General features: G+C 37.0%; 1 protein-coding gene across 7 annotated transcripts in view; it reads left to right on the top strand.

Annotated features, from left to right (window-relative positions):
- Nav3 (neuron navigator 3) overlaps window positions 1-24,198 on the top strand; it is a 712,871-nt gene that overhangs the window by 669,480 nt on the left and 19,193 nt on the right. For 5 of the 7 annotated variants that reach the window (XM_076920185.1, XM_076920186.1, XM_076920181.1 and 2 more), the window contains 8 exons: window positions 4,670-4,791; window positions 5,776-5,796; window positions 6,482-6,654; window positions 8,159-8,312; window positions 14,719-14,893; window positions 19,925-20,022; window positions 22,275-22,370; window positions 22,989-23,157. In XM_076920185.1, coding sequence (XP_076776300.1) covers window positions 4,670-4,791; window positions 5,776-5,796; window positions 6,482-6,654; window positions 8,159-8,312; window positions 14,719-14,893; window positions 19,925-20,022; window positions 22,275-22,370; window positions 22,989-23,157 — 1,008 coding nt within the window. The remainder of the gene's footprint in view (window positions 1-4,669; window positions 4,792-5,775; window positions 5,797-6,481; window positions 6,655-8,158; window positions 8,313-14,718; window positions 14,894-19,924; window positions 20,023-22,274; window positions 22,371-22,988; window positions 23,158-24,198) is intronic. The other 2 variants (XM_076920182.1, XM_076920187.1) reach the window with 1 other exon arrangement.

The following is a 24,198-nucleotide window of genomic DNA, read 5'->3' as shown; positions in this document are numbered from 1 at the left end:
TTAGTTCCAGACCTTTTCATTGTTTTTGTTGTTGGTGGTGGTGGTTTTTTTTTTTTGAGGGAGGGGATTTGTTGCTTTTGTGTTGACTTTCCATAATGAAGTTTTTTCTATCCTGAATTTCTTATTGCAGCCTGCTTACTTCTGATATTCTATCCTATTTGCTAAAAAAATTAAAATGTTTTGGAAAACTGCAGGATTTGGCCAAAGCCAGCCTCCTAGTCCCCTAAACTGGAAAAACTGGAAAAAGTTCTCTGTATTATAATTCTGAAAATAGTATTCATATTTATGTTCATCCCTTAAATGGTATAAATCTTTCTTTCTTGAATTATTCTAAAAAATCTTTTACTCTTTATTGTGATTGTGGTGATACCCTACAGGTACAGAAGGCTTTTCCAAAGTTTACAGAAAATAATAAAATCAAATATTATACAGGTTGAATTTAGATTTACAAAAACTACATAAGGGGGTATAGATATTCTGAAAGGCAGACTCATTTTCTTGTGCTACTTCTGTTAAAGATTCAGCAACTTTTCATGTCAGGGAGTTGATTTGTATGCTGCATGGAAAATTGCTGCAAATTTAAGGCTTATCTCAGAGCTATAATAAAGCAGCTTATGTTCTAAATCTTCATGTCGTAAATAGGTCCAGAAGGGATTTAAAAAGGCTTAATCCTTTCCTTAATACAACACAAGTCACTGAAGTGAAACTTTTTGGAAGGATTCCTTTTATCTTAGGCAACAGGTAGCTTAATGTATCTGCTGGAATTCAAATACAGGGATTTCTTTGCTTGGGAGTGTGGGGTGGGTAATAAGTTATATTTAAATTCATCCAGAAGTATTAAAAACATTAAAATGTCACACCTTTAAGACTGTCAAAAATGGAAGAGTTGGCTATATAGAATGATTTATATTTCTGAACTATTGAAACAACATTCAATTCTGTGAATACAAACATGTCGTCTGTATTTATTGACAGTGATGTTGCTCGGAAGGATCAGCTTTCCCCTGGTTCTTCAGATGATAAGACGGAAATACTGTCTCTGAAATTCTACAATATTCTCTACATTTCGACATCTGGTCCTAAGATAATATATGCAGTGAGGCAATACTTTTTAAACAGGCTAAACTGGCAAAATCCTACCTGTTAACTTGCCATAATCCTTCTCTAAATTTATTTTTTATTTTATTTATTTATTTATTTATTTATTTTTGTTTTGTTTTTCAAGACAGGGTTTCTCTGTATAGCCTTGGCTATCCTGGAACTCACTCTGTAGACCAGGCTGGCCTCGAACTCAGAAATCTGCCTGACTCTGCCTCCCAAGTGCTGGGATTAAAGGCGTGTATCACCACTGCCCGGCCAATCCTTCTCTAAATTAATATACCATTTATTACTAGTCTGATAAGTGAGCCTACCATAAAAGATACGTCTTTACTTAAAAATATATTTAAATTATTTTACTTGGTATTCTATTGTTTCTTAAAAATAAAAAAGAGAAAGTAAATATTAAAGAGCAAGCAACTGATCAGGTAGTTTACAATACATTTAAATTAAAGAAATAAAAATATATGCATATTTTTATATACAATTATTTGTAAATACATTAAAAACTATAACAAAAATATTAAGACTGAAATTTTTTTACTTGAATATATCAATCTATAGGAGTTTTCCCTTAACTATCAAGTACAATTCAAATATATTCAAATATGCATATATATACATATATGTGCACACTTGCATATGTATAAGTGTATGTGTATAAAATCATGGCTAACAGTAATTTTTTAGAACAGTTGTAGATGAATATAGTTATGTTGAATGACCAATTAAAATGAATCTACTTGGCCCCATGAATTCATTATCTCCAATATCCTGTATTCTGTACAAGGTGCTGGATACAGACAATAATAGAATAATAAAAAATAATAAATGCAGCTTTCTCCTTTGAGAATTCTATCCTGTGAATAACAGATAAAAATGATTGTGTGTGCCAGGCAGTGGTGGTGCACACCTTTAATCCCAGCACTTGGGAGGCAGAGGCAGGTGGATTTCTGAGTTTGAGACCAGCCTGGTCTACAGAGTGAGTTCCAGGACAGCCAGAGATACACAGAGAAACCCTGTCTCAAAAAACAAAAAAACCAAAAAAGGATTGTATGTACTCATTCATGTAGTCAAATATGCATATCAGAATAGCTCTACGATGATCAATAGTATGAAAAAATTGGTTACTATAAGGAAGGACGCTTACTATAGATTGCATAGGCAGGAAAGGACTTTTCATTACATCAGTATTTAAGAGAAGATTCAAAAAATAAATCTAAAGTTGTGTAAGGAAGACCATTCCCAGGAGACCTGAAGCAAAAATAAGGAGACAGGTAACTTTATAACTCTCATGCAAGAAAAATAAGGAGACAACATTAAATGTGTTGAACTATGCTGAAGGTGTGAGTACTCATCAGATGCCTCAGGGGTATGGATAGAGAGTGCTGTTGAAGAACCAGAGTCTTTTATGTTCTCATTAAAATTAGAATCTACTGAGAGGTTTTAAGGAAGGTATCAAGGGTGATTTTTTTTCTTCTAAAATAGAGATTTCTAACTCCTGTTTATAGCCTGTTTTAAAATAAGTAACTTGATAGATGCTCTTCAAGCAGTGGAGGTAAGTGGTATTACTCTCTTCAGCTGGGCACGGCTGGTGCAGAGGATCAGAAATGGAAAATAAATGAGGGAAAATATATGCCTTTATAAATTGTGTCCTTATAAAAGAATTGGAACATCATTTATTTATTCTGAATGGAATAAAGACTCTGGAACCCTTCAGCACTGACCTGATCTATTTGTGAGCATTATTAGGAGAAATGGAGCAAAAGCGCAACCTTATTTGAGTAGTCTCAGGGTCAACAGCAGCAGACATGGACACATGAGCATCATCCTGTATCACACATTAAAAGATGCTACTCCTTACATAGACTCATGGTCAGCAGCTGCAGAAATGGACACATGAACTTTATCATTTTATCACATATTAAAAGATGTCAAGCAAAAACATCACCCATGAATTTGCTGATCTAGGTTTAAGACTGGTAATACTTTAGTTACTTAAAACAATCTTTATTTTTATCATTCCTGATAAAAATTATTATAAGAGATCAAACTCCAAGAATTAAATTTTTTTTTAAAAAATGTATCCTTCTATAAAATTTCCAGTGTGATTACCTTGTTGGAAATACTGCTAAGGTATTTGTGTGTATGACTATGAAGTTTAGGAAGAGATGTATTTGTTTTCAGATATCTTCCTGTTCACGCATGCACTTGTTTACACTGTGCTCATAAAAAAATCATTTGCCATTCACTGCCATCTCCTGTTTTTATTTTTTATTAAATTAATAAATGGATCAAGATTTATTTCATGCTGTTTTATCTGTGAAAACTGTTAAATGCTGTATAGCTATTTTGACATCTTACAAATTTCACTTCATTGTTTTTTTGTTAGGCTAATCTACATTGAGGCATAGTAAATATATTTCAATTAGTGTTCTAAAAGCAATTTTTTCTTTATAACTTTTTTTACTGTGCCACTGACCCTATCAGTTTGTTACAAATAGATAAAATTTCTATTTAACTTTTAATTCTAATAGATCTAATGGCTATAACCTAACTTTTTGGAATGAGTAGATTCCTTTGTAAAATACTCAATATTAAATGCTGTTCTCTTCCAAATTCCTTCTCTAAGTTGAAATACATACATTCTAGAACTATAACACAGCCATGTAATAGATAACAGAACTAATATAGCTCCCAAGGTCACACCACTGTTTTTCATTGGTATGACCATATGAAGATAATATTTAGTAGTTAAACATATTTTGTTGCATTACCAATAAAGTTATATCAGTAGCATGCTAAGTATTGCTTTTGGTATTACTTTTCTGTGTCGAGACAGGGAGCAGGGATGTGTTTGTAAGAATTGTACTATATTAAATTTATTATCTGTTTCATTTACAAATAGCCACCTTTACACACACACATTTACACACACACACACACACACACACACACACACACCACACATGAGATAGTTTTATTCAGTTAGGAGTCTGTTGGAGGTTTTTCCTCACACCTTCTTTAACCTTGGTAAAGCTATAAAATGTCTTTGCAGTGCATGCTCCGCACACAGCTCCTCACCTGTGAGATGAGATGCTTGCGTGGCTTACAAGGATTGTGTTGGCACTAACCTGTTTTGATTCCGTGAAATGAAAAGTTAATGAATTGGCTTTGGTAACTTTATTCATAGCACAAATATTAAGAAGACAGAACTCACTCTTGGCATCTTGTAAATTTCCATTTGCTCCATGGAACTAATCATTTAGAAACAAGTAATTTTGGAAATGCTGTCTGATTTAGGTATGGGTAAAAGTCATGAGTGAAGACATTCCATTTTGGACTAAACTCAGAACTCCTCAAACCACTGGTGCCCATTTGAGACTATCATTTGGCTGTTCATGTATGCCACTCTATTAATTAAAACAAATATGGTCATACTCTATTAAATACAGCCAACCAAACTGCACTGGAGTGAGCTGTAGAAAGCCTTGCTGAACGTGAAATCCCTACACTCAGTGTCTCCAGACTGAGACCTTGAGTGAATTTGACACCCTCTATCTGTTTCTAGATCTCCGCATCAGAAGACAGCACTCCTCTGAAAGTGTCTCTAGTATCAACAGCGCCACGAGCCATTCCAGCATTGGCAGTGGTAATGATGCCGACTCCAAGAAAAAGAAGAAGAAAAACTGGGTAAGGTGTTTTTTGTTTTTTGTTTTTTCTCATCACATTCAGAACCTGTGACAGGTCAGGGACTTAGCTTTCCTTCTTTGGGGACTTTAGAAATCTCCAGCTGCTGGAGGGCCTCATTCAGGGAGCAGCATCTCAACCTCTTTACTTCTCCTAAGACTAGGGAGACAAGGTGGTGAAGAGCTCATACGCTGGGGCTAGGACCGAGAGCAAGACGGTATTACCATGATGAAGAAGAGGAGGAAGATGTTGGTTAGAATGAGGATGTTAGAATTGGTGATGGGAGAGGGGAAGGCAGATTGGAGGTGGTAAAGAAAAAAGGAGAAATGTTAAAACTTCAGTCCTCTCAACCAATGGATTCTACAGAGTGTAGAGTGAATAAAGCACCAGCCCATAAGAAATCAACTATATTAGTGTCTATTGATTATATATATATATATATATATATATATATATATATATATATATATATATATTACATAATATAGTATATAGTACATAGTACACAATACATAATACATAATATGTAATATATAATATATGTGCATATGTATATATATAAAGAATATTGCTATATATACCCATATATGGGTTTATGTATCCATACCCAACAGAGCATAGTAGGAATACAAAGACAGATCATAGTAGGCATTCACAAATGAACTTTAAAAAGAACCATTTTTTAAATTTACTGGAGCTATTTTTGGATAATTTATGATAATATCAATCTGCCACTAAAAGCAAAAAACCCTGAGACAGTAATGAACAGAATTTCTTTCAATAGCTTGAGACAAAAGTCAGCATTCTCATAGATATAACCTTCGATTAAACTCAAAGCTGGTTGAGACTTTTACTGGTGCTTTCTGTAAATAATGCAAACAAATATCTTTTTGTCTTAAAAAATGTTTATGCAGGTAATATTTTAAAATACTGATCAGCCTTCATTCCCTTGATTTGTAATTCCACACTCTTTCATGTTTCTGCAAGGTGAACTCTAGAGGAAGTGAGGTGAATATAAACGGTGGACATTTGGCATGCATCTATACAAAACACCCTACCTTGGCATGAATGCTATTCATTTTGGCAGCAGGCTTTTATACCTTTTAGAAACCAGAATACTTTGTATGTCTTTCCTTTGCGCCTTTTCATTTTAATCTCAAATTTTAAAGAGAAGTAAAAACACTTTCTGAATAGAGCTGTAGGGGATACCAATTCTGTTTCTGAATAGTCTTGGAATTGGAAATTTGAATAGAGAAAAAAATCACAATTAATGAAGTCTTGGGTGAATTTGGTTTCATTTTGCTTTTTAAGTTTGTACTGTCAGCAGGATATAACTTGATTGTACCGCTAAAGTGGCCATTTAAAACAAATTGCCTTGAAGAGAGAAGCCTTGGGAAGAGAGATCCCTTCAAGGTACTTAGTTTTAAATGAATGCTCTGAAGGCAATGCCCTTGACCTTGCACTATTTAAAAGCCCTCCATGTTTGCGCTGCGCTGGATTAATCCAAGAACAAAAGGGAAACACAGAACACAGTATTTAATGTTCTAGGGATACTGTGCTGCCATTGTTAAAACTCTGCTTTTATATACTGACCCCAGGCAGTGGCTAGGATGGCACCTGCAAACTAACGCCCCAAAGCCAATCCCCCCAAGTTCGGATGACAAAAAGCATAACTTGTCTGTCCTTCTTGCAGCTGAGAAGTTCTTTCAAGCAAGCCTTCGGAAAGAAAAAGTCCACCAAGCCACCGTCCTCGCATTCGGACATTGAAGAGCTGACAGACTCGTCCCTGCCAGCTTCCCCCAAGCTACCCCACAATGCTGGCGAGAGTGCCCCCTCATCCATGAAGCCCTCGCAGTCGGCCTCAGCGTAAGCTTCTCCCTTTGTAGAATTTTGACCTGCTGTTGAAAAATGACTTCAGCCCAGGCCCATGGCTCTATCCTAAATGCAGTCAAATTCACTCTCACAAAACACAGCATCTGTCTCCACTAGTCGTTTCTATTCTTGCTATGATTTTCTGTTAGCATCTGGTGTTTTTCAATCTCGTTCTACACTCTTCTAAATCATTTTTTTTACTTGCATTTATCCATGTGTCTGTATAACTGTGCATACGTGCAGGTCACCCCTTGTCTGGCCACCCAAGAAACGAAAAAATGGCCCTGTGATCTACAAGCATAGATCTCGGTAAAAATGGTGTGTTGCATGAAACTGTAAAGACACGGGTTCTAACCTAGCCATGGTTTTGTTGTTTTGTTGTTTTTGTTTTTTGCCTTTTCTAAAAGCATTTGCATGTGTTACAGTCTTAAGTAGTTCCTCATTTTTCAACTTTAACACTACTTTCTTGAAACCAACCTAAAATCCAATCATCTTTGATTGCATTTTATAACGTGACACATTCCTATAGTACCCAAATTTTGGTAATATAAGAAAATCCCACAGCATGTAAAAAGTAATTGCTAAGACAATTCTATATGCTATAAACTATTTAATGTGAAATTTTTTGTATGTGCAATGACATAGAAAGCAGTATCACCGTGCTTTGTCCAAATGATTTTATCACTTATATAAGGAAATGCATTCCTTGTCACTTTGTGATCAACTACCTAAGTCTTCAAATGGTAAATGGAAAAGTTATTAGCTAATATAAAGAAATCTCTTGACAGATTTTTCTCTAACGCAACTATCCATAAAACCCAAGGAAAGCAATAAGGATATATAGTGCATATGACCTTGAGACAGTTTGCAGCTGGGCAGCCAGCGTGGGTTGAAATCGGTAGCTTGAAATCTGTGCTTGCTTGCCTAAGTCTTCTGAATCCAACGGGAAGAGTTTGTGTAACATCCATCCATTATTTAAATGTCCAAAACTAATCTCTTTAATTTATTTTCTATAACATTTATATTGGATTTTCACAGAAACCCAATGACAAATAAGGTTATTGTTTGCACAGTTTTGTAAAAGAAGAGATCAGCATTTTGAGAGTATAACGATTTAGCTTTTAGAAGGGAGAATTTCATGTTACAAATGGAGGGGTAAGCTCCTTGACAAATACACAGTGATATGTACCAATGACTGCCCTCCATATCAGCCACTAGGGATGTCTGAAGATTACTTTTCTATTCCATTACTACCCAGACTGTTTATAAACTTCAGAGAACAGGACAAAAAGATGAAAAGAAAAATAGCTATTTTCAGTTTTGAACCTATGAATGAGTGCTGGCAAACTCACTCCCCTCCCACTTCTGTAGCTTTTGCCAGCCGCAAATAATTTCTCTACCTGGTGGATTGGACAATAGTTGAGCCCTTAAAAGTATCATTCCTTTTCCTGATCCTCTGACCCTGACCGCCTATTTTGTGTTTGGTTTTTCCATTTAGGATCTGTGAGTGCACCGAGGCTGAGGCCGAGATCATTCTGCAGTTGAAGAGCGAGCTCAGGGAAAAGGAATTAAAATTAACAGACATAAGGTTGGAGGCCCTCAGCTCTGCTCACCATCTGGATCAGATCCGGGAAGCTATGAACCGGATGCAGGTCAGTGCGGCAGCTCTTTCAAGGGACAAAACGGAGAGATGAAAAAGCCAGCCTTCTTTTAGTCATTAGATAAAAAATTCTACCTTTAAAACCACCATGAAAACGCAGTTATTTATTTATTTATTTATTTATTTATTTATTTATTATTGCAGTCTTTGCAACTCAGCTGCTAATACCAAATGAGGGGATTTGCTCAAATCTAGGTTGTCAGTGGGAAGGCAAACAGGCAGCTGTACTCAAGGATTGTTCAAGATATACATACAAGTGATGGGTTCGGGCAGGGAGTTAAGGTTTAAGAAACTACCGTGATTTTTGCTTCTTTCCTTTCTGACCAGCTGCTTTTGTGCTAGTTCTTAAATGATTTTTTTTTTTTTGAAATTTGACTTTTACACGTTTTCTATTAAAAAACAAAAACAAGTAATAATGATGATGGTGATGATGATGGTGGTGATGGTGATGGTGATGAAAATTAGAGATGTTGATCGATCACAAGGTTTAGGAGATAGAAGCAGAAATTATTCCAAATGCTGCCTGTGACACCAAGGCTTCTGCTTCCAGAAGTATCTATGGTTTTAAGTTCAGAAAGGGTCTGTGCTGGCCCTTTCTATTTTATTACTGTAATGGTTTTATTTTATTGCAGTAATGGTTCCCCAGACTCTGGAAAGGTGAGAAGCAAATGCTAAGCAGGTTAACCTACTGCTGTAGAGGGTGACAGAAAGGTTTCTGTAATTCGTAGGAGTGTAGTACCCTGCTCTGCAAAACACAAACGTTCCCCTTTGTTAGCTAGGACGTTTAAGAAGTTTAAATCGCCTTATCATTGATTTTACTTTGCTTGGTTTATCTACTTTGCACGAATCCACAGACACAGACACACAACTGGTATAATTTCCCTGGGAAAGTCTAATATGATTTTCCATTAAAAAAAAAACCATTTTATTGATTCTTTATGAATTTCACCTCATGGAACCCAATCGTAGTCATCTTCCCATCCCCATAAGTATCAGGGTCCCGAGTAGCTTCAGCATAAAGATTGCTCTCTATTTTCAAGAGAACCTGAGCTCACCAACCAGCACCCAAGAGATGTGGCAGACAAACTCCTGTTACTGCAGGAGCTCCCATGGGATCTGACACCTCTTGTGGATTCCAGAAGAACTGCACAAACCCACACATGTGTAAACACATATGCGTACATAAATTGTTTGAAAAATCAAAAAAGGAAAATTTGAGGAAAGGTTCAGTTACATTCTTTTTAAGATTTAGTTTGTGCCTGTCTGGTTGAATGTGTATGCACACATGTGTGCATCCGTGTAGATGCAGATCAGGCAGAATGTCAAGTGTTCTGTAACACTCTTTGCCTATTCCCTTGAGGCAGGGTCGCTCCTAGAATTTACAGCTAACCTAGAAGCCAGGAAGGCCCAGTGATCTCCATGCCTCTGCCTCCACTCTGCCCCCACATAAAACGGGGGGTTTACAGGTGTACATGGGATGCCCAGTTTGTTGCATCTGTGCTGGAATCTAAACTATTCTTTCTTTCTTTCTTTCTTCTTTTTTTTTTTTTTTTTAGATATTTTATTTACACTTCAGATGCCATCCCCTTTCCCCATTCCCCCCCCTTAGAAAACCCCTATCCCATGCCCCCTTTTCCTTTTTGCATTTATACATTTTTTTAAAATAATGTTAATCATAAGCGTTATAAGTTTGGAATTGTTCAATCAGAGGTGTAACCCACTGACCAACCTAGATATAACAACTATCTTTGACTGGTGGAGATACATGAATATCTGCCTCCCTGTCTCCCCCCTCTTTCTCTCTTTCATCACCTAGCTTCTCCTCTCCTCCTTCTCCTCTTTTTACTCTTTTTCTTCCTCTCAGTACTCCTCCTACCTTAGCTCCTCCTACACATCACCCTTCCTGTTAAAATGAAACTTTTCTCTCAAAATACAATTAGAGCATAATTATGCCAATTTGTACCAGTGAGGTACAAGATAGTCCTAATACCCCGTCCATCCTTTTGTTGACTAACCAGCACCTCTGTCATTTATCCTAACTAAAACATTTACTTCTGAACCTGGCTTTAGGATGAATGTCAGCTGACGACCATCCACTCAAATCTTTTCTCTTATGGTAAATAGCTGTAAGTTTTCAACCCCATCAGAAATCCAGTATGACTGAGTTAACTATAATTGTGGGAAGCACAAAGCATAGCTTCTAAAACTTAGCCAATTTATAGAGACCTCTGAACACCTGAAAAGCCCCTATACTACCAAACGTTGGAGCATCAAATCTTCAGCCTTCTGGCCCAGAATCATCTGACAGACCTTGGTGATGCAGGATTATTAAGGACTGATTACTCTGTCTAGGCAGATATAATCAGTCGACTATTCTGCATGTGTGTCCTTTTCTGGACAGTAATTTGTCTGTAGATGGAGAGAGGCAATTCTTGCCTAGTGGCTGTTACCACACAACTGGAGTAACTCCAAGGATGCTCAATTTCTTCTTAGAATCCACGACAGGAAGCTGTCAGGAGCAGACAGGTCTCTTATCAATATGAACATTAATATATAAATATTTGTAGCATCAGTTCTATGGACTTCTGATGTTTTGAAAACCAACTATCCATGTAAGGTAACCTGGACTGTTGTCTGTTCACTCCTCTCAGCTATTTCTAAATAAAATATGGGAAACACCCTAACAATAAACTCAAAAATATGAATTTGCTATAGTCCCTTAACTCATAGGTTAAGTGTCCCAAATCAGTTAAAAAGGTTAAAAAAGGGCTGGGTCTAGGCATTTTATTCCTAAATGTGTTATACAGGCACAATGCCCATGAGCATATCAATATTCATCTCATTTTTATATTAATAAGAGGCTCGTACCAATGAAAACCTTAAATTTGAGATCAAAGTAAATTTTGTACCATTTAAGAAATTATAACTTCATCTTGATAATAATTATACAGATTTCTACCAATAGGTTATGGCTATGCAGTAAGTCCTAGCTAATCCCCCCTGTTCCAACAAAACCACTACTTGTCCCTAGAAAGACAGACCATTATTAACCACATTAGTCCCCAAGCTCAGGGAATAGGGGCGCTGACTCTTCTTTAACTTCTTCAAGCTGATTAAGGGAGTTGAGATTTTAGAAGAGGGGTGGGGGGAAGAGTAAGTTGATAAGCCTCTGATGCTGTGTCTTCACTGAATCCAGATGGAATTCCAGGACATCAGAGGTTTGGGCAGGTCTGCTCAGTATGCTTGATGAGTAGATACACCAAGGCTGTGTATTCTGCAATATACAATTCTCAGAACAAGTTTTAGTATCAAGAGAAAAAAAAATTTCCCACCCCCAGGGGGCTGACATTTTTTTTTAAAGATGTTGGTTCTGAAGGCTTTTTTTCCCCTGCTTGTTAAAATTGGTTGTAGTATTTACATTTCAGATTTTATCCTCTTAGCCTACTTCCTCCCACCACCCAGAAACCTCCTATCCCATCCCCCTCCTCATGCTTCTATGAGGCAGTGACCACACCTACCCCCCTCACTATCCCCTCCCCACCCTCACATCATCCCCCCCCCCACTGTGTGTTCATTTTTTTTTTTTATGGGACCAAGAAACTCCTCTCCCACCTATGTCCGACAAGGCCATCCTCCCCTACATATATACCTCTGGAGTCTTGGGTCCCTCCCTATGTGTTCCCAGGCTGGTGGTTTAGACCCTGGGGGGCTCTGGTTGTTTGGTATTGTTGCTTTCCACCTGGGGTCAATAACCCTTTCTGCTCCTTCAGTCCTCTCACTAAGTTCTCCATTGGGAAACCCCTGATCATATCAGTGGTTAATTGTGAACATTGTCCTCTGAGTGTGTTAGTCTTTGGCTGACCTCTAAGGAGACAGCTATATCATGTTCCTCACATTATGCACTTCCAGCCATCCACAACAGTGTTTAGATTAGGTGACTGTACATGGGGTGAATACCCAGGTGGAATGGTCTCCTGATGGCCCCTCCTTCAGTTTCTGTTCCATGTTTTGTTTCCCTATTTGCTCCCTTGAGCATTTTTTTTTCTCGTTCTAAGTAGAACTGAGGCATCCCCTCTTGGTCTTCCTTCTTCATGAGCTTCATGTGGTCTGTGGGTTGAGTCTTCACTAATCCAAGCTTTTGGGCTAACATCCGTGGAGATATGTTTGTGTAACTATCTTCTTTTGGGGTTTTTGGAAGATCACTTTCTTGCTTTTTCTAGGTTATAGTTTCCCTCCTTGTGTTGGAGTTTTCCACCAATTATTCTTTGAAGTGCTGGATTTGTGTTGAGATACTGTGTAAATTTGGATTTGTCATGGAATATTTTGGTTTCTCCATCAATAATGATTGACAGTTTTGCTGGGTATAGTAGTCTGGGCTGGCATTTGTGTTCTCTTAGGGTCTGTATGATATCGGTCCAGGATCTTCTGGCTTTTATGGTCTCTGGTGAGAAGTCTGGTGTAATTCTTATAGGTCTGCCTTTATACGTTACTTTGCCTTTTTCCCTTACTGCTTTTAGTATTTTTTCTTTGTTTTGTACATTTGATGTTTTGACTATTATATGGTGGGAAGTATTTCTTTTCTGGTCTAAACTATTTGGAGTTCTTTAAGCTTCTTGTATATTTATGGACATCTCTTTCTTTAGGTTAGGGAAGTTTTCCTCTATAATTTTGCTGAGGATATTTACTGGTCCTTTTAGTTGGGAGTCTTCCCCCTCGTCTATACCTATTATCCTTAGGTTTGGCCTTCTCATTGTGTCTTGGATTTCCTGTATATTTTGGGTTAGTAGCTTTTTGTATTTTGCATTTTCTTTGACAGTTGTGTCAATGTTTTCCATGGTATCTTCTGCACATGAGATTCTCTCTTCCATCTCTTGTATTCTGTTGGTGATACTTGTGTCTATGACTCCTGGTCTTTTTTTTTAGGTTTTCTATCTCCAAGGTATTGTTCCTTTGTGATTTCTTTATTGTTTCTACTTCCATTTTTAGATCCTGCATGGTTCTGTTTAATTCCTTTTCCCGTTTGGTTGCATTTTCTTGCAATTCCTTAAGGGATTTTTGTGTTTCCTCTTTAAGGGTTTCTATCTGTCTACCAGTGCTCTCCTTAAGTTCTTTGAGAGTGTTATTTATGTCTTTCTTAAAGCCTTTTATCATCATCATGAGAAGTGATTTTAATTCTGATTCCTGCTTTTCTGGTGTGATGGGGTGTTCAGGGCTTGCTCTGATGGGGGAGCTGGGTTCTGATGATGCCATGTAACTTTGGTTTCTGTTGCTTATGTTCTTGCTCTTGCCTTTTGCCATCTGGTTAACTCTAGTGCTGCCTGTACTTGCTGTCTCTGACTGAAGCCTGTCTTTCTAGTTATCTAGCTTGTGTCTGATCTCCTAGGGTCCAGATGTCTCTGTGATCTTTTCCAGCTGTACTGATTATAGTGGTACCTCTAGGATGCCTCAGGATATGGTGCCTCCAAGGTAGTAGTCCAGCTAGGTGTCTGCTGTTCTGGGTGCATTGTCTCCTCTAGAATATCTCAGGATATGTTGTCTGAAGCTCTGAGTTCATTTGTTCCTCTGTGGCTCTGGATTGAGTGGACCTTCCAGTATGTCTCAGGTGGAATCTGGGGTCCACACAACAGCAGACCTGGCAGAGGTCTGATCCAGGCCTCAGATCTGGGAACTAGTTTCTAAGACACTGTCCAAGTTAGAGCACCTGGGATCCCTGCTTCCTCTGGGTTCTTGGAGGTTGGGGACAGAGATGCCACCCAAGATCTGCTCAGTGCTCTGGCCCAGACTGGAAGGAACCAGTGTTCCAGGCCAGGAGTGACTTCCTGGGTCCTTTTGGTTCCCAGTTACTCCCTGTTTAGGGCGGGCCCTGCTGTCTGCTTACCTAAGATACTGCCTGAGTTCGAGCACCTGGGATCCCTGCTTCCTCTGGGTTCTTGGAGGTTGGGGACAGAGCTGCCACCCAAGATCTATCTAAACTATTCTTAATTAATTGCTCAGCCATCTTTGCAGACTTTTTTTTTTTTTTTTTTTTTTTTTTTTTTTTTTTTGCAGAACTAAGAATTGAATTTAGGACTTTACAAGGCAATCACCAAAATGGTGGGCTATATCCTTAAAGCTTAAAATTTATGAAAAGTGTATTTTAACAACAAGATGGAATATATAGTTTAGAGTAAAACGCTTATATGCTTGAGGCCCTGGATCAATACTCAGCACCACAAATGTAGCAACTCATGCAGGTGAAATGGGGAACAGGTTCTCTTTTCTTCTTTGGAATCGTGTTTTCACGGTTTATTTTGTTTGGCATTTTACTGTAGTATTTAACAAGCATACAAATTAAGTCTGATGCAAAATTTTTGTCATTTTTTTTCAAATGCTTTTTACATTTTACATCTTCACGATAGAATGAAATTGAAATATTGAAGGCTGAAAATGACCGGCTGAAGGCGGAGACTGGAAACACAGCTAAACCTGCCAGGCCGCCCTCTGAGTCCTCAAGCACCGCCTCTTCTTCTTCTTCTCGCCAGTCCTTAGGGCTTTCACTCAACAACCTGAACATCACAGAGTCTGTTACCTCAGGTAAGTCAGTGCTCATGTGCGTGCGTGCATGCGTGCGTGCATGCGTGTGTGTGTGTGTGTGTGTGTGTGTGTGTGTATGTGTGTGCATGCGTGCTTACATGCAAACCTGGGTGCCTGCATGCTTCTGTGTGTATGTGTGTGTGTGCATGCACATCACATGTGTGTGAATGCACATGTGTGTGCGTATGTGTGAGCGTTGTGTGTATTTGTTCAGATCCCCAGATGTTTGTTCTTTACTCTCCTAATAGCTACTTGAGGGCATCCCAAGGTCAGAAAAACCTTACCTGTCTTCAAAATCCTCACACCAATCCTCAGAGACAGCTAAAACAGCTAAAATGTATCCTAGAAATTCATGTATTTTGTTTGTTTATTTAGCTCAATAGTTCTGCGGAGATAGGATGTGGCCAGGAACTAGCTATATAGACCATCTGGCTTTGAATACACAACGCTGTACCTGCCTCTGCCTCTGGGACTTTTTCATAGTTTTACAAGAACATTCTCTAATACAGAATCTTAGAGATAGAGTTTTCTTATCAGTTTTCAAAAAAAAATCACAATGAAGTACTTCTTCTGATTATGAATAGGATGAATGGGAACAAATATTCTCTGGTGATTGGTGTTTATGAATATAACAATAATAACTCCATGCCAGTTAATAGAGTTTTCCTTGGACAGAGCCAATTTCTAAATTTGACGGCACTTGCCTTCGTGATGTTGGCTAGAGAGCATAGCGCTGCTATACCAACCATTCTGTTAGCTCTATTAAATTTTCAACAAAGGGAAAGAAAAAAACCACGCTGGATTCTACTATGGTACTCAGCATACAAATGATAGGACAAGGGTACACTTCTGATTCGATTGTAAGTAGGATCATATGACATAATTTCATCTTTGTATCTGATGTATAATTCAATTACAAGGTATAACTCTTCCCGGGACATTCAATCACTGATGTAGAATTTCCTTTAGGAATTGTTTACATGGGTATCTGTGGCAATGGCATGGCACAACCACCAGAGGACACTGGAAACCAATGTTATACACATTCCTGGGTAACTAGACACCACTGTCAGAACCAAGATACTGAACTGTTTCCCCCAGATCTCACCAAGATGCACAAGGATCTGAGGATGAGAAGGAATATAAAGGAGTGATATTAAATGTTCTAAAACTGATTAGAATTTTATTAGACAACATCTTCAAATAAAGTCAGATATATCTAAAATTCTGTTTTGATGGCCTTTCATAATATAAAAAAATATATAATGAAAATCCTTTACTATATTTCCAGAAAAACAACTAACAGTTATAATAATTCAGACAAACAATGCTTTTAACCACTTGAGACAAGAGCTTGTTGTTCCCCTATACAATTACAGAGAATCCATGACTAGGGCTTTATTCTCCTGGGAATCGTTGCCTTGGGTGGTACGGAAAGACACAGAGTGAGAGATGCTATAACCGCCCTTTTGCCAAGAGGAGAGTTTTCATATTGAACACGCAGAGAAAGAAGTAATATTACAGGCAGCAAAACTTATGAATCATGTAAGATAGGTGTTTTTTAAAAAACATTCTCTTTCAATAATCCCCAAAGTAGATAGTTTCTACCCCATTTTACACAGGAGTAAACTGAGTCCTAGAAAAGTGACTGTGGTCATATTTGTCAACATAAATAACGTATCCGGCAAGCAGAAGGAGTAGCATTTAAGCCCAGGTCTGGATGAAACACTGGCTGGAGGTTTTACTTATTTTTGCCTTAATTATCTATCTAGGTAAAGCCAAAGACATTGTCCATTTGTTCACTGGTATGGCTGTACTCCATGTTCTCAGGAGAAATTTTGTATTTTAAGCTTTTAAGAGTTAGTATGTCATGAAGTGAACCACAGGCATGTGGGAACAGCAACTGAGGTATATCTGATTTGAAGGACAGCTACCCACACAAATATCATTGCAGAAGACTCAGTACCCCTCCTTGGTCTCTACCTTCTCTCTGCTATGGGCATGTTCCTAGAACCTCCAGATTTATTTTTAATAGGTGTGACTTTAGTCTCAGGTGTTTATATAGGTATCCCAGGAGCCCAAACAGGTAATCTAAACTCACTATGTAGCTAAGTTTGACCTTCCCTTCCCAACTTCCCTGTCTCTTCTTCACAAGTGCTGGAATTACAGGCATGTGCCACTATGCCAACCTCATGCCCATCTCTTAAAATACATACATATATATATATATATATATATATATATATATATATATACATATATATCCACTATATGTTTTTGTTGTTTTTGTTGTCATTGACTGAACCAATTTTTCCTTGCTTTTTGCTTGCCTAGAGCTTGTCAGCATCTTCTGGTCTTATGCCCAGTGCAACCTCCTGAAGGAAGCTCAATCAATCTAGGACTTTCTCCTGTCAGATCCTCTCTATTTCATCATCCTGTTTATTTCCAGCACATTCTAAAATCAGTTTGTTGAGAACATACATCCAGAGAAGAAAAGAAGTTTATTTTTTCTACTTTGATATGCATCTCAGTGTCCAGATTACTTCCTTTTTTATGCTAAGTATTTACGTGATATTTATGAATATTTATGAGTAACTGAGCAAGAGACTAAGGAGGAAGTTTTGTTATGAATTATAATAAGTTTAAATATGAGCAAACAATGGTGTGCTCCTCTAAACTTCCAAAACTTGGAACAAAAGAATTGACCTAATTTTTAAGAAACAGTTTTATGAAGCTTATATTTATATATCTTGATGGGATACATTTAATAATTAAATATATATATATACATTTATTTATATATACATGTATATATACGCATATATACATATATATATACATATATGTATACAGATATATACATATGTATATACATATATACATATATATGTATATATGCATCTATAACCATCAGCTTAGGGTGATAAACATTGCTGTCTCTTCAAATGTCAATCATTTATATCCTTTGAGAATTTCATTCTATTTGAGTCATTCTAAAAGATGCCATAGATTACATAACCCTTTAGTTATCCTTTTTGTTGCTAAATAATAACTAGAAATAATTCTACAACATTTTATTTTTATTTTTAAGAGAATTAGTACAAAAGAAAAAGATTGACAGTATCATCTAGGAATTAGTTCAATTCTTGTAAACATCATTTTTGATGATTTAGACTTTTCCAATGAAGGAAAGGACGAGGATTGAGCTCTATAGGAAGTATTTGCTAAGAATGCATAAAGCCCTGAGTTCAACCTACATGTAATATTAATAGTTATAATAATAATAGTAAACCTTTAAGTGATAATTTTATATACCTGTTTCTAAACTCAGTTACTCTGCTCAAATCTTCCCCACTATGGTGTCCTTACTACATGCCCCAACGTTCTGGGTTCGTATTTTTTTTTTCTGGGTTCCTAAATGAAACACACATGTACACACACACACACACACAGAGAGAGAGAGAGAGAGAGAGAGAGAGAGAGAGAGAGAGAGAGAGAGAGAGAACACTTTATAATTTAATATGCTTTAAACATCTCGATGACTAGACCACTTCCAAACCTTCATGTGGCTAACACTCTCCCCTCCAATATTCCTGGACCCAGACCTGAAGCCCTCTTGGGCTGAGTTCCTCAGCACCTACATGATGGCTATGTTCTCTGTCTGGCATCTCTCAGGCATAGCATCTACTTCTTTCCTGGCATGGCAGCTCTCTATCTTCCTGCTCTGTTCTCAGTTCCTTGTGTGGAAATCTTGAAGTCCTGCCTCTGACTCTCTGCCCAGCCATTGGCCACAGCAACTTTATCAATCAAAACCACCCGCAGACAGGTCCCTCAGTATCTTATGTGTGGATATGTGGAATCTCATGCAATTTGGGGGACCAAATCTACAACATATACCATAATCTCTAAAAGTTGTTTGTTAATTACATGATACTTAAGTAATTTTTGCCTCTTCCAGTATGACATTTTACATTTAAATATTATTGATATAATAGAGGTCATTCCAGGAAGGAATGGTAGCTCATATGTATATTCCAAACACTTAGAAGACAAAGATTTCCATGAATTCCAGGCTAGCCCATGAGAGAATATAATCCTGTCTCAAACAAACAACAATAGAAATAATCCATTTTCAGGAGTTATCTTAATGAGTTGTTCTGGTTAGGAGAGTAATCACAATGTTTGTCTGTATAAAATTATTAGTGCAGTTGGGTCAGACACATGCATTATCTTTATCCAAAAAATAATATCTTCATATTAGTAGTAGGCATGATTCAATAATTATCATCATTGCTAAGGGAAAATATCATATACATGGGATGTTTTGTAAATCACTTTTCCAAATTGGACATTTTTCTGCTATAACATATTTTAAATTTTAATATTTAATTCCATTTAAAATATGAGGTTATAGATGCAAATAAGCATTAGCATACTTTAGTAACTATTAGAATATTATTAAAAACAGAATTTTAGTTTTGAAGCTGTCAGTATACAGGATACAGGAGAACAATGAGTAACATGATTCTGCAGGTATGTATAATGTAAGGGTTAATAACATGCTTAATATCAGTCCCTGATAATGATAGATATAAAGCAAGGGCTAACATAACTGTATCATGTACCAAATGCCTGAAAGGAATTTCATTTGATGGCCACTCAACATTCAGTAAATGAGAAACTACATTGCTTTTCAATTTGTTAGAGTTATAATGGTACCTGGGCATTACCCAAGTATTATCAAGATCTATCTATAATAAAGCAAAACTCATTTCCTTACTTAAAGGCAATGACCCAACACTTAAGTAAAAACCTTGGAGTGCATAAATAAATTCTTAAACTGAGATATTAGTCCCAACACAGAACTCATCCTTTTGAGAGCTGAGAGCTGAGGATTTTTAACCAGTAATGTTAGCATGAGAAACAGGTATCACTGCACCATATTTGCATTGTAGGAGGGAAAAAGGATGGACAGGAAACAGCTCTAACTTAATGTTACTCCATAGTAATTGTTTCTTTTGAATTCCATAGATATTTTGCTAGACGACACTGGTGATGCGACTGGACATAAGGATGGCCGCAGTGTGAAAATTATAGTCTCCATCAGCAAGGGCTACGGTCGAGCCAAGGTATTCCACTAAGCTTGTATATAATCTCATTCTCTGTAAGTCAAGAACGAGAACTCGTACCGATTTAATTGTGTTGTATGTCTGAGGGTTTGTTCTTGTTGATATCATATTTTTCTGCCTTGGTGCCAGCTGGATATGCTATATATGACACAAAGATGGAAACAAAAAAATAAATGATATCTCCATGCACAGGTGACCAAAGATGCTGTGTGATCATTGTACAGATGGGTGACTATAAGATAACAAATATTTTAGATGACAGAGAGACAGTCTACTGAAGTCAATAAAGCAAATTCCATTCATGATACTTTCCATGTCCTTTCAAAGCATAGTCCTACCTGATCAGACAACTATTTAACTTCTGTATGCAAATACTATCTTCCAATTCATGTTATTTGACTCTGTGTCCTAAAAAACTCAAAAGAACTTTTCAATTGAATTGTTACTCCGTAGCCCAGAATACATATTTGTATTTTCAATTAAAAATAAAAAATTAAAGTTTAAAAATAATTAAAGTCCTCGAGTTTGAAAGTGAAACACTGCTTCTGAAAATGTTACACATAACCCAGCATCATAGTCTTTTGCCTGAGCTACAGACTTGTGCCTGATTTTCACAAGTGGGCATTGATGTCTAATGGTCTCAGTGAAGCCTAAACTACTTCTTACTGAAAATCAGCTGTCCTAAAGCATTGTGCACTCACCCATTTTCACTGCCCGATAAACATAGCAGAAAGAAAGTTTTCCAACCCGGAAGAGCCTAACTCATAATGTCTTTCACCATCTTTTCCCAGTACAACCCATGAGAGCTTTCTCCATGTGCAAGGACAACCACAATAAAGTGTCATGTTGGAGATGGCTTTAAAAAGTTATTTTCTACCAGTTTTAGAGGAAGACAATTCCAAGATCAAGCTTCTAGCCAGGTTGGATGCTGGTGTAGGCACTGTGATAGTCACTTCAGCGGAATCTCATGGTGCCTTTCCTCTGGGTCTCTAATAGGAAGAGAGAGGCTGTACTGCTGTGATGTGCTCACTCTCACAGTCTGTGCTGACCCTAAACGTCTCTGAAAGAATGGGTTGCTCTGTATCCTTATACTGGAGATTAGGACTACAGGAATTGAATTGGGAGAACGTATTTACCTCCAAATTATACTAAATGAATAATCTCAAAACCACTTAGCTAAACGCTTGCAAACTGTTTCTACATTTAAAATGACTTTTAACTCATATCTCTGTAAAAATGTGATGACAATTTACACTTCCTGTGTTAAATATTAGAAATAAAGAAAATGAGGGTTAAAGTCAGCTGAGTGATTGACTTCTGATAATAATATTAATTCTGATAACTCTGATAATAAATTTCCTAATGAGGTTGTAGATGTTATATGTTGTAGAATCCATGCATTCTAAGCGCTTCGATCAATTATGATTTTACTATATTTTAATGGCCCCTAGACTTTTGTAACTAGGATTGTAATGTGTTAACTAAATCTGCCTACTGGTATCATAATTATTATACCATATAATTATTTCCACCTAACTAAAACGTAAAGAATATTGCAGCTTAATTGCAGATGACAAGATCTTGAATTTCTCATATTCCTAGGGGAAGAAAACCCTCAATAATCCATCCTATAAATAATTTAGATATGAGACCATCATTTTTACTATTAAAGTGGGCCTCATAATGAGTCCAATAAGTTCCTCTTGTGGGTACCTTGAAATTTTCTGACAAATCCAAAATCACATCTCTTTTCAAATTGGTAAATATATTACTCATAGGAGCATGGGCAATCTTATTGTTAATAATGTTTTGGTTTTTTTAATTGAAATTAAAAATGAAAACTGTGTGTTTTGTTTATCAAAGATAAAAAGCATAAAGTAATAAGACAAAGTTCTAGATTTGTTTGACAAGATCCATTCTGTCTTCTATGTCTTTCCTTCTGCATGGTTTCTCAGAGGAAGGATGTGTCAAGTACATCTCTATGAAAAGCAATTCTGTCTGATAGCTGTCATCTTCTGTTTCTTCAGTACATCTTATGCACCAGTTTCCTTTTGCCTACCATGTCATCTGAGCTTTTATTCATTTTTGTTGTTGTTCTAGGTATTGCTTTATTTGTTTGGTGGTCTAACTCACTGAGTTAAATTTTATTTTACATAAGCCACCACAGACCATATTAAACAGTAACCACATTAATACATTTAATTAGGAAGTATAGTGATAAAGTGATCAAACTTTGTTTTGTTCTCCTAAAGGACCAGAAGTCTCAGTCATATTTGATAGGATCCATTGGTGTTAGTGGAAAAACTAAATGGGACGTCTTAGATGGTGTCATTAGGCGTCTCTTTAAGGTAAGTTTTGAAAGTAGCTTGACATCCATTTTAATACTTTCCCCTTTGATGCTTTACTTAACTTTTATAGCTTAGGTGTATCTGAGTCTCCCCACCTCATCTCCACTCAGAAAGATTTCTTTTCCAGTACTGTTTAATACAATTCTTGTTAATCTTTAAAAATGTATTTGTTTTAAGTGTCTGAGTGGTCCACATGTAAGTCTGTCCACCATATGCATGCTTGATGTCTGTGGCCAAAACATGACATCAGATCCCTTGAGTCTGGAGTTACAGATGGTTGTGAGCTGTCATCGGGGTGCTGGGAGTTGAACCCAGGTCTTCTGGTAAAGCAGCAATTGTTCTTAACCATGGAGCCATCTCTCCACCCAAAAAGCCTACAGCACTGGGTATCCCAGGTTGGTTGGTGTCCCATCTAAGTAGTAAAAAAGGCCCAACCACAGGTAGCTCTGAGATCCGAGAAAATCACATACATTCAGGGCAATATGGCCATAGAGAAAATTGTGACTCAAAATTCTTGACAAGCAGTGTATGTTATAGCCTCATGAATTTATATTTGTTGTGGATGAGTTGAAGCTCTATTTTGACTTTTTCTTCTCTCTTTGGTGTGGACCGCTTTAGGAATATGTGTTCCGAATTGATACATCCTCTAGTCTCGGTCTGAGCTCTGACTGCATTGCTAGCTACTGTATAGGAGATTTAATTAGATCTCATAACCTAGAAGTGCCTGAACTGCTACCTTGTGGATACCTGGTTGGAGATAATAATATCATCACTGTGAATCTGAAAGGTAAAATGAAAAGCATAACCTTTATCTAGACCCTTCCTTTGTTATTTGCACTTAAAATTTGCATACATTATAAATTGTATTGACCTCTGTCATAGTTTTGGTGTGAACCAGATTTATTGGTTTGTCTAGATATATAAATTCCTACTAAAACTATTAAAATCCCAAGAAATTGTTCTTTTCAGTCCTGTAATAAAGTTCTAAAGACTCACCAAGACTTGTAGGAGAATGGTAACTTTGAGGATTTCAGCTTCTAGACTTATTTTCTATATCATCTTTATGAGAAGAGCTTTCAATGAAAATTATTGTTTCCTGGACTAATGTATTTATCATTATATATTGGAGATAAAATATGTATATTCAGTAAACATTCACATTAGGGTGGAGAATGAAAGTCAAGAGCCAAGGATAATTTATGCTGCTTCCTGGGTTCTGGCTCTTGTGACTGGGTGACTGGTAATAGCTAATGTAACATCTGCTGCAGGCTTGGCTCTCTAGTTTCTTGTTTGAATGTGTTAAAGAACGAGAAGGTGTCCACATAAACTGTGGGATAATAGAGGGATTAGTCAATGTTTGGTTTTGTGATGAAAGTAATTGGGTTAGTAAAAGAAAACAATGTTGCTCTCTTCTTAATCCTTTACCAAACACTGTAATTTGTATTTTTTTTTCCAAGAGCTTAAAGGGTTATACTGCTATGGTGCTTTTATGACTGACAGACGCTAATACATACAAAGACGGGGCAGGGATTGTCCTCTTTTGTTTTGGCTTTTTGAGACTGGGTTTCAGCATGGAGTCTCTGCTGGCCTCTACCTCATATTGTCTTTCACTAAGCCTGACTCACTCCTCATGAAGCCATTTCATGAAGCCGCCTCATGAAGATGTTACATATCTTCCTGTCTAATGTAACCCTGTAAATACAGCTCTAAGACAAATTATTTATTTTTTATATTTATATTTATTTTTAATAAATAAATGATTATTTTAGCAAAATTAAATTTTTATCTTTCACTCTTTAAGTAATAAAAGAAATATGCAACTGGTGGT

This window comes from Arvicanthis niloticus, chromosome 22 (genome assembly GCF_011762505.2).
Source record: "Arvicanthis niloticus isolate mArvNil1 chromosome 22, mArvNil1.pat.X, whole genome shotgun sequence".
In the NCBI taxonomy this organism is placed as follows: domain Eukaryota; kingdom Metazoa; phylum Chordata; class Mammalia; order Rodentia; family Muridae; genus Arvicanthis; species Arvicanthis niloticus.
This window is presented reverse-complemented; position numbering and strand designations above follow the sequence as displayed.